The following is a 10069-nucleotide window of genomic DNA, read 5'->3' as shown; positions in this document are numbered from 1 at the left end:
CTCTTTCTCATGCGCAGACCGTATCGACGAATGGAGTGCGTGAATACCTCTTCAACTTCACACATTTATGGCGCTTTTGCAGTGTCACGTAGTTCTTGACTTCCGTACACTTTCCCCAATTCCTCATCGACGAAATACTGCTAGTTCTATGTGTCACGATTTGGTGTAGCATTATGAAGATATACTACTCATACATCGACCTCGTGAGCACTATCGTGTCTCTGAATCTGCGGGGCCAAGATGGGCTTGAAGTTCAATTTCAGATTCTTGCAAGGCCTCACAATTCCTATACCTCCTGGAATGGGCTCCAAAGTGATAGACAAATCGCGGGAAATCTCGAAGTCTAGGATCAATCTCGCGATGGCTGCCCGTATCGTGGCTTTGCTGACCTCTTTTCCGATGCAGTACCTGGGTCCATGGAAAAAAGACATGAAACCGTAATTGCTTGAAGCACCTCCGTGTTTATTGAGACGTTGTACGCCGTGCTCGTCCGTATTGATCCATCTATATGGATCCATGGCTCCTGCGTTGGAGCCCCAGTGTGTAGGGTTGCGGTTGAGAGCCCAGATCCAGTACAGTATGGTTGTTCCCTTGGGGATGAATTGTCCAGCCATCTGCGTATCTCGGTTTGCAACATAGGGCAGTAAGGGGACTGAAGGGTGCAGTCTCAGGGTCTCCTGAACGATGCCATGCAATATTGGTATATTTGCGAGGTCCATGTGGGTCGGAATATCTGCATCTATGCCTTCGAATCTGTTCTGGAGCTCTGTCCGAAGTTCAGTCTGGTACTGTACATTTTCGGGCAACGTGAGCAAGTGTAAAGACCATGCCAGCGCCGCAGATGTCGTCTCAGCTCCAGCTGTCAAGAAAGTCAAGATCGACTCTACTATATCTTCGTCTGTAAGATTCTTTTCCGCTGCAAGCCTCCGCAGTACATCGTCGGGTTCTTTATCGCTGAGCTGATTCAATTCCTTCGCATGCTCCAGAATTTTACTGCCAAAATTTCGAAGAGTCTGCGCTGCTCGGTTGACGGACTTCATTTGGCGCGTGGGAAGCGACTGGAGGAGTCCTGGCGGCGTAAACAGAGAAGTTGCATTGTATAGATCGGAATAACGATTAGGCGTGGCAGCTTTTTGCAAGATCTTCACCGGAGTGCTATCCCATGCGGACCCTAGTGCCTGGAACTTGTACGACAAAAGCCCCTCCCCTGCACTGTCGAGAACATATCTAAACAGTGTAGGCCAAGGGTCATGGAACCCCTTCTGCATGCCTCGCTCGATGAGCGTATCCGTGAGCGTTTCCGCATTGTCCCAAGAGATCTTATGCATTTTCCGAACGAGTTGAATGGAGAAGAGGGGATGGATAGCTTTCTTGAACTTCGTGTATTCGGTGCCACTTGTGAAAACGACGCTCTTCCCACCAAAAAGGGAGTAGAGTTTGGCAAGGCCTGGTGACTTTTGGTAGTCCTGGAACTGGTTTGCAAGGCCGTCTCGGAGCGCTTCAGGGCTTATTGGCATGACAATGTCCCCAATGATCGGGTCGTAGATTCGAATCGCGTCTTCGTCTTGGAATTTGGTGAACCAAGATAGCGCTGTCTGGCCACGAGAGGGCTCCATCAAAGCAGCCAAGGCTTCATTGAAACACCAGAGTCTTCCATTCTGCAGGTTTATGTTAGGCTCATGTGCAGATATATGCGAGTTGGTTGACACTTACGAAGACGAGAGGAAACCCTTTTCTAAGAGGACTACGGAAGTAAGGGTATAAGATCAATCGATCTATTGCGAAAGCCAGAGATCCATTGACAGCAATCCAGAAAAGCAATCCGCGCAGGCTCCGCGCTTGATGAAGCCGAGGGAGCAGAAATATTGCGATTGAAACGAAAATCAAAGCTGCCACGAAGAGCTGCAGGTATGGCGGTTTGTCTTTCTTTTGCAGCATACTGATGATTTGGCACAGAGAAATATGTTGTATGAGGTGGGGTATACTTCTGAGGTGGACTGAGAGGCGGAAACGCTCAGCAGAATCGATAAAGACCTATATGATTACATTTACAGTTAGAAGTCCTCGTTGAAACAGTAGCCTTCCACCAGGCCATCAATCCCAGGGCAGCTCTATGGCGGCATTGCCCATGAGGAGTGATGACGTTGACGCAGCTGCATCACAGTCCGAATGTAGACATTTGGTCAATAATCTGGAAGATGTTCTATTGTGATCGCCAAGCTCGAGCTGCACGACCTGCTCAGAATGCTGTGAAGAACAGAGGGGTGTCGACGAGAATGGGCAATGCAGCCTTTGTGTACTCAGCTCGAGAGCACGGGGTGGCCTAAGGCGCCTGTTCTTGCTGTGGGAATCAGAGATTGGATTTGAAGAATCAGAGACATGGATGTTGTTGCCAAGGGCACGTTCAGCTTGGCAGATCGGTTGGGAAACGGTAGGGCTGACTTGCAAAATACCAACGTAGTAAATACCTGATTCGGTCTGCTGAGTGCCGGTAAGTAGTACCGAAGTAGTATGTGGGCCAATAGCTGACTTGGAGCCGGCTTCACTGGCATCCACAACCATGGTATTGCTTATCGGCTGCTGTATTGCCGCCCAGAAAGAAGCTTGGAGCAATAAGCATCCATGGTGCTTGATAGGGACATCAATGAGCATCTGCAAAGAACGTGCGACCTCAATTGTCACCTCGGAGAGCTCTCAGGGTAGCTATGAGACTTTTCAGCATACTGGCTTCGTCACACTCATACCTCACCCTGGGGGCAGCGTGTCCGGACTGTCCAGAAGGTCAAGTGATAGCCCTATGCCGGTAACATCGGCGTCTCAAGATCTCTCACTGCGACCACCGAGAACTTAAAGGCACTGACCACAGTACCCTGCGTCAGGTGTGCCGAACTCGCAGAAACGAGCTTCGAATCGATGTGTAGGGGAGCGGTTCGCGACAAGGCCCAAATTCTTGCAGAAGTACTTCCCCCATCAAGATGTTTGGGATGATGACTCTCATCATTGGCAGGTCGATTGGAGAGTGGTGAACTTCGCGTCTCTCTGTTTGACAGCCCGCGTCTTTCTCTCAAGAGGACCAAATGCAGACCTCAAATATCATGACTAGCACCATTCTTTTGGTCAAAGAAGTCTTGACGCTCTCAGGTCGCTACCAATGTCTCCAAGACGCACAGTGCTCATAGTGAACGAATTGTCGTCTCGGCAAGTTACGGTGCTCGGTCGTGCTCGGCCGCCGCGGAATGGGTACGACGCAATGTCTTTGGCATGTTGAGGACGGTCAGATCATTGGCTGAATGTGATATTACTCGATGGTGTTCGCATTGTTGTGAAAGTGTATGACTTCGGCAAAGGAGCAACGTTGAAGTTGGAAACAGCTCCCATTGCCGTGCCAAGGCTGCACGTGATTGGGAGAAGAACGCTGGTTTCGACTCCTACTTCACGCCTGCTCTACGCACTTCTAGAAGTCCAACATCGGCCACCACTTCAACGACATATGCCATCCGAACCTCAAGGACACTGGGCGAAGGGCTTACTGTGGCTGAGACTTGCAAGTAACGACCAAGAAATTAGACTCACTGCGAATAAGGCTGCAGCCTATGCTTCATGTTGGACAGATCTCCTTCTGCCTTCTCAGGAACTCACGTCCGTGAAAACAATTGGAATGAATTAAGATAGGTTGAATTAAGACAAGCCATTTGCGTCATGTTTGCGCACTATGCGCATGCTAGGATCTACTGGAGCTGTAGCCCTCGTCGACAGCTCTCCTCTTCCCTGACTGCGGCGAGACTGGGACTTGAGCTTCAGAGCTTTCTACACCGAGTCGATCGTCAAATCGCGAGGACCGCCCTCCTAAGATGATGGCACCTCTGGAGTAGTCGCAAATCATCTCTACGAGCCGTCTTCGCTTGCAGTTGTTAACTCCTGCTCGACCTTCCAGACTCGTGATTCCACCCCCGCAAAGCCACATTAAATCTTTCTGAGGACTCTCAATGCACTGGCATGGGTCGGATGCGAAAGACCTCGATGGATCGTTCCAATACACGCCATCGCACAGCTCGATGGATGAAGCAGACACCAGTCCAATGCGTCTGGCAATGCGGTGGAGGAGGCCAACAGGTGCTGCAATAAGGTCGTGGCCACATGGCAATGCTTCCAGCGTCTTCTTGCAACTTGTCAGAGGCGCGATTAGATTACCGAAGCGGGAGCCCAGGATGTTGATGGCGCCGCACTGTGTAGTGAACTGGAGCCATCGCGATGCCTGGCCTGACAGCGAATGATAGCGAGGCATGCAGGGCTCTCTTGTAAGGATGTCGACGAAGCCGAAGCCTTCAAGTCTCCGAGACAGTGGGTTCGAGACCTCCCACTGCTTGGTCTCTCCAGCTCTGAGCTTGAAGTGATGAGACTTCATCTCTTCGAAGGTACCCCAATGCTGCAGGACAAGGTCTTCGAACGTCCACGGCTTCTCTTTGTCATCGTAGATGATGAGCTCCCTGTTCTGCTTGTCAAGCAGGATATCCTTTGCATCAGTATTGGCGCCAGCATAAGTGAAGGAGTCCACGGGAGACTTCGGCAGGCCACGGCCGATCTCTGGGGCGTCTGGATGCGTCATTGCCGCCCTGCACATGTGCAGCAGCGCTGTGGCACCGTCCAATAGCCAGCCGCGACGTTCAGCTGTGTCGTACATGAGTGCGGTCCACTTCGCAGTGATGTTGATGGTCTGCTCGTAGGGTCCGCTCGCGCATTGGAACATGGGCGTGTCTTTCTTGCCGGCTACAGCTTTGGTGCCCACAGACAACACCTTGGAAATGCTAATACTGACACCGTCTAGAGCAAATCCAGGTTTAATGGGCCTTCCACCAAAATCGACTCCGTCATAACGTGCATCTTTGCTGCCTGGAGAATCCTGTCAGTATGAGCCTCGAGATCTCAAGGGCGAACTTACCGGCAACCATCTTTGTCTCCCGACTCCACCCAACGTACTGCGGGCAATCAACCAGATCAGAGAAGTCGAGAGATCGCAAAGGCTCCCGGCCGTGGCTCGCTTCGTAGTGTGGCATCCAGTCGGAGAAGTTGCCGTACTCGTCGCGATGCACAAGATAATGCCAAACCACAGAGGCCCCAACCTTTTGGAGTGGAACAAACATCGAGCACAAACCTTTAAGAAGAAGGACACTGTCAAACAGTACAGCTCTGCTTACAGCACCTAGCATTGACATAAGACCGAGAGATAATTCTAATCCTGGTTCATTGTGTGTTCGGCGTGGAATTGGATACCCCTGAGCAATCGAACAGCTGTTCAATAAGTCGTGCCAGCATGTTTCCTCGGAGAGATACGAAGATTGTGCCAGGGGGTCCGAGGTCCATGAAATTTCAAAGTTTCCGTTCAGTGAACTCGACACTCGTGGGCTGGAGAGTACAGAAGTCGGCGCAGCAGCTTCCCTGAGATCACCTGCGCGGCAAGCAACGACAAGCCAGGCAAGTACTTCCCCGATCTCAAGCACGATATTTGGATCTGCGACTACTCTGATGCACGTTGAGTCATTCGGCAACCGCTTGATGTGCAGCTCAAAATTTTGCTGTGCTGAACCAGTGTCCAGCGAGGAAGTTTCACTCTCGATATATTTGTCGAGATGCTCCAGAACAGCTGGACCGACATCTGGCCAAGTCTGGGTCACATATTGTTCGCAGGTTGTAGCTTGTGCGCGTGTAACGTTACCATTCACGCAGATGACTTGGGACAGTCTCGTTCCAGCTGGATATTGAGATGTCATGAACGCAAGCGGACACCAATTGAGCGAAAATGAATAGCCGCGGCGACCACTTTCAAGCGAACGACAGATAGTCTGGCGGACTGAGGTGTATGTCTCCCCCGTCATCTCAAGTTGACAAAGCGCCTTGAGCCGGACCAGAAGCCACGTGAACTCCGCGCTACCAATGAGAAATGATCTTGCCTCTTGAATGTCTGGCTGCTCTATTTCGTCTTCGTCGGTCAGGTCTTGGATATTGGAGTGATCAGTGTCATCGGGTGGTCCCTGAAATCCTTCTTTTGACATCAATAACGCAATCTTGTCAAGAAGACCCATAGCAGGACCGGGAGGTCGATCAATGGGCTGCTCTGCGATGAGTTCTCTTGCGATCATGTTACGGCGATGCCGCATGAAGATGGCAACTTGGTGGCCTATGTCGTTGCGATCGACTCTGCGTTGTAGGACGGCTGCGCAGTCGTACAGCAGGCCTGCGACAGAATGTGTCAAGTCGTCAGGAACGACTTCTACTCCCATCTCCGCGAAAATCATGCTAGCTAGCTCGGAGGACAGCTTGCCTTTCGCCGTGGCATCGAGGCCGAGAACACAGCCATCAGATTGGATGCTGTCAGCGTACGATGCATTGGGAAGCACAGAATGTTGACGCTTTCGAGCAACGAGCCCACTCAAATCGTGTGTTGTTGGCCGAGTCGACTGGTCGGGGATCGACTCTGGTGAACCATCAAAGATCGAGCTTACTGGAGATGTGTCGCTCTCGGTTGGCGCAGAATCGGAATATGCCTCTACTCCAGCTGCAGAGGCACGGCTTTCTTCGGCGTTAGCTACGTCAAGGATCAAGTTGTATGGTTGATTCGGCACTTCTGGTGGTAGTGCTCGACATTCTTGTCCCACTTCCGATGCTTCACCAGTAGGATTGAATGGAATAGAGTTGTCATCGGTCTGGCGAGGACTCATTTTCTCGATTGGGTGCCTCGGAGCAAGTACTGCCTCTTGAACATCTTCCTCTATGATCAACGGCGCCTCACTGGTAGAATTTATGATGCGCAACGCTGTGTCACGGTTGCTTTCAACTCTGTCATATGGATAGCGTTCTGTCTCCGTGCGGTGTCCATGTTGAATGTTCCTGTCATACCAGGGCCTCTGCTTCTGGAGTGCTTCCAAATCGCGTTTCTGTTGGTCTCTGACATGGTCCAGGTATCGCTCTAGCGCCGCACGCTCTGTATCCGAGTATTCTGACGGCCATTCGACTTCGTCTCGCTGCTGATGCTGTTCCATAGTCGAGCTTCAAGGCAACTGAAGTATTCACAATCGTCCAAAATTAAGAAAGAGAGAGGAAGAACAAGGGCGATGGTCAGGCTTACTGAAATTTCGTGCCGTGCCTGAGAATGTCTCTTGGACAGTCGGTGACCATAATATCTAGCTGGCTCGAATCTCCTGACGTACAGCCTCTTCCGACAAGGCTGAGTTCATGAAGGCCCTAAAGTTATGGTGTGCTGGGAACAGCGCCCATTGGAACTTCAACGGAGGCCGCCAGTATTCGAGTTCTTGCAGGCTGGCGTATGCCACGTATCTAGGCTACACTGCATACTTCTGGATCGCTTAGAGAGCCTATGAGAACGTGACATGGTCTCGCGGGGCATGCGGTGCACAGAGCTATAAATCGCAATGGAAGATAGACAATGAATTGTCGAAAGGCTTCAGAAACATCACGAATACTTGCTATGGAATAGGGCTAAAGGCGCCGATGATTGCCGCTACATGCATGCTTTTGAAGTCCTGGAAGCTCGCGTTATTGATTGTCATGTCATCCTCTGCCTGAGCGCAATTCTCTCAACTTTTGGTGAAATTCCACAGCCTCTCCATACCATCTAAGGCAGATTTGCGCGGAAAGCAAGTTGCAAGCACAACCCACGCTTCCGAACCACAGATCCAGATACATCGATCACTGCCGCCGCTGACCTTATATTCTCTTTTGAGTACGCGCGCTCCGGCCGCGCTGTGACGGCTTTCGCCATCTCTCTAATTCGGAGCGTTTGTCAATCATCCGCTGGGTAATATCTCTTCACGGAGCATCAGCATCGCTATAAGCAGTGCTGTGGAGTGTTGTATAGAGTCGCCAGTAGGACCCTCCAAGTAGGCGTGTATCGTCCGTAAGATGATCGTCTCGGGGTGGTCAGCAGTGTCCAAAAGTCGCAGATGTCGTCCCAGAGCTCAGAGCAGCCACTTGAGGTGGTTACTTGTGCTGAACCGTGCTGATCTGGAAACACATCAGGCGAGCTGCTCATGCAGAGCCTTGGGGTTCGATCCCGCCCCCGTCTCTTGCCCTCCTGGAGCTTGTCGTACGCTTTGAAGATACGGCGCGAAGAATTCATGATTGTTCGAGAGATAGTGCTCTATAGTCCACTGGTGAATTAGCTGCCTCGGAGTGCAAGATTTCGGTGGAATGATAGAGTGTGGTTGGTGGGTGAGTTTGTTGTGTACGTAGAAGTGGGAGAGCAGCGAGGCTGTGGTTTATATTGCTGCGAAGACAGGAGGAAACCTGGTAGGTTTTGTGGTCGGCGTACATGGACGAATAGACATCGTTCGGTATGCGCACTTGGCTTTGAAAATTTTCACGTCCTCAAGTGGCCTCAAATTCAATAAGTCCAAAATCTTCAGTGCATCAGAATCTTGGCATTCCGAGCATCCAGATATAAGGCTCGCATGTTCAGATCGTCAGATGGACGCTCACGGCCTCGCAAGGACTCCACGATAGCGCATGTCACCTTGCTCTAGCTTTGCGAAGGCTTGCGACACTCCGTCTGCAGTCATATCGAAGACCTCCGTCCACGGCTTGATGCGCATGCGTTCTGCAAACTCCAGCATCTTAACATGAGTCTCGCGTGAGGCTTCAGTGGATGCTATTAGACGGTGTCCTGGCAGCACGAACTGCATGTAAGGTACTTCCAGAGGCTCCATTTGTATGGTCATCAACACAATCGTGGCTCGACGCGCCAACAATGGAAGCACAGATTCCAACTTGGGTACAGCGTTCGAAGTGATGAGAAGTACGTTGATGTTGGCAGGCTGCGGGTCATGTCGACTCCGGAAGGCTTCAGCTGTATATGCTTCCGAGATCTTGGTAGCATCGCGGAACTCTTCTACACCGAGTGCAAAAGCATCTTGTCGCTTGCGATCACCACTGGAGATGGCCGTCACAGCACAACCCATGGCCTTTGCAAACAAAATAGCACAATGGCCCAGACCGCCGATGCCCACCACACCGACCCTGTCATTCGACTTAGTCTCAGCTGCATCAAGAGCCTCGTAAACTGAGGCGCCGGCGCACATCAATGGAGCCGCATCCACAGAAGATATGCTGCTTGGCAGCAAGTACGCGAAATCGGAGTCGATGATCCGGTAATCGCTGAAGGCTCCCTGATCCAGGTCCGAAAAGGCGAAACCACGAGCCTCGGAGCAATACTGCCTGTAGCCAGTGACGCATGTGGAACAGTGCCCGCAGGATGTGTGTAGCCAGCCCCAGCCAACTCGGTTACCCGGCTTCAGATGTTTGACCGCAGGGCCGACGTCGACAATTTCGCCTACACCCTCATGACCGAGTCCGCATTCTTTGTCCTTGGCATGTACGTCGGTGAAGCAGATACCTGAGTGCGTGGTTTTGATGAGCACGTCGTTGTGGCTCAGACTCTTGGTGACAGTCTTCTCCGAAAAGGCCTTGGAAGAAGTGTCAAAATAGAAGGTGGTTAGCTTGTGCTGGCTCCCAGCCATCGTGTCTGTTGTCAGCTCGTGTACGCAAAGCAGGGCAAATGGAAGAGGAGTTCCTGCAGTGAAAGCTCAATGGCATGAAGTTGAGTTCGATGACGTGCATTCGCTGTTGGCTCGGCTCGGACAAGGCCCCAGATCGCGCAGCGGACAGGGCAACGAAAGCACCACTCTCAAGCTCTCTTGTTCAGACCAAGCATATCGACGAATGCATCAGTGCGGTATAAGTGCGTGTACGTGCCGGACAGAGCGACGCGAGGTTGAAAGGGCTTGAAACGACTCCAGCAGGGTCAAATGTTCCAAAACAAGACCGCCTCTGTACCGAATGCAACAGAAGCAACAGTACAGTCTTACAGAGCTGCAACTACGATCAAGTTGCCAGAGCTGAGAAAGAAGTGAACTGGAGTGTGCTGTGTTGCGGCGCGTCGTGCTTCTCATTTTCGGAGGTCGTCATGATGTGCTCTGATTGGCCGACGAAGCGAGCCAAGACCACACGCCCACTAGCGCGGTCAATTCGTCCTGCCGCCGCGAACATTTCTGCTCTC

General features: G+C 51.6%; 3 protein-coding genes across 3 annotated transcripts; all 3 read right to left on the bottom strand.

Moving 5' to 3' along the window:
• Positions 1 to 188: 188 nt before the first annotated feature.
• Positions 189 to 1938, bottom strand: RHO25_003046 (uncharacterized protein; the record flags this gene model as incomplete). The annotated part of the gene is made up of 2 exons (XM_023598574.1): positions 189 to 1658; positions 1714 to 1938. 2 exons carry the CDS (start codon positions 1936 to 1938, stop codon positions 189 to 191), a joined length of 1695 nt encoding a protein of 564 aa, XP_023455507.1.
• Positions 1939 to 3721: 1783 nt separating this feature from the next.
• On the bottom strand, positions 3722 to 7037 carry RHO25_003045 (uncharacterized protein; the record flags this gene model as incomplete). The annotated part of the gene is made up of 2 exons (XM_023598573.1): positions 3722 to 4890; positions 4940 to 7037. 2 exons carry the CDS (start codon positions 7035 to 7037, stop codon positions 3722 to 3724), a joined length of 3267 nt encoding a protein of 1088 aa, XP_023455510.1.
• Positions 7038 to 8489: 1452 nt separating this feature from the next.
• Positions 8490 to 9530, bottom strand: RHO25_003044 (uncharacterized protein; the record flags this gene model as incomplete). Its single annotated transcript, XM_023598572.1, has 1 exon — positions 8490 to 9530. The coding sequence occupies one exon, from the start codon at positions 9528 to 9530 to the stop codon at positions 8490 to 8492; it is 1041 nt and encodes a 346-aa protein (XP_023455509.1).
• Positions 9531 to 10069: the final 539 nt, after the last annotated feature.

Source organism: Cercospora beticola, chromosome 2, assembly GCF_033473495.1.
Source record: "Cercospora beticola chromosome 2, complete sequence".
NCBI classification, from domain to species: Eukaryota; Fungi; Ascomycota; class Dothideomycetes; order Mycosphaerellales; family Mycosphaerellaceae; genus Cercospora; species Cercospora beticola.
This window is presented reverse-complemented; position numbering and strand designations above follow the sequence as displayed.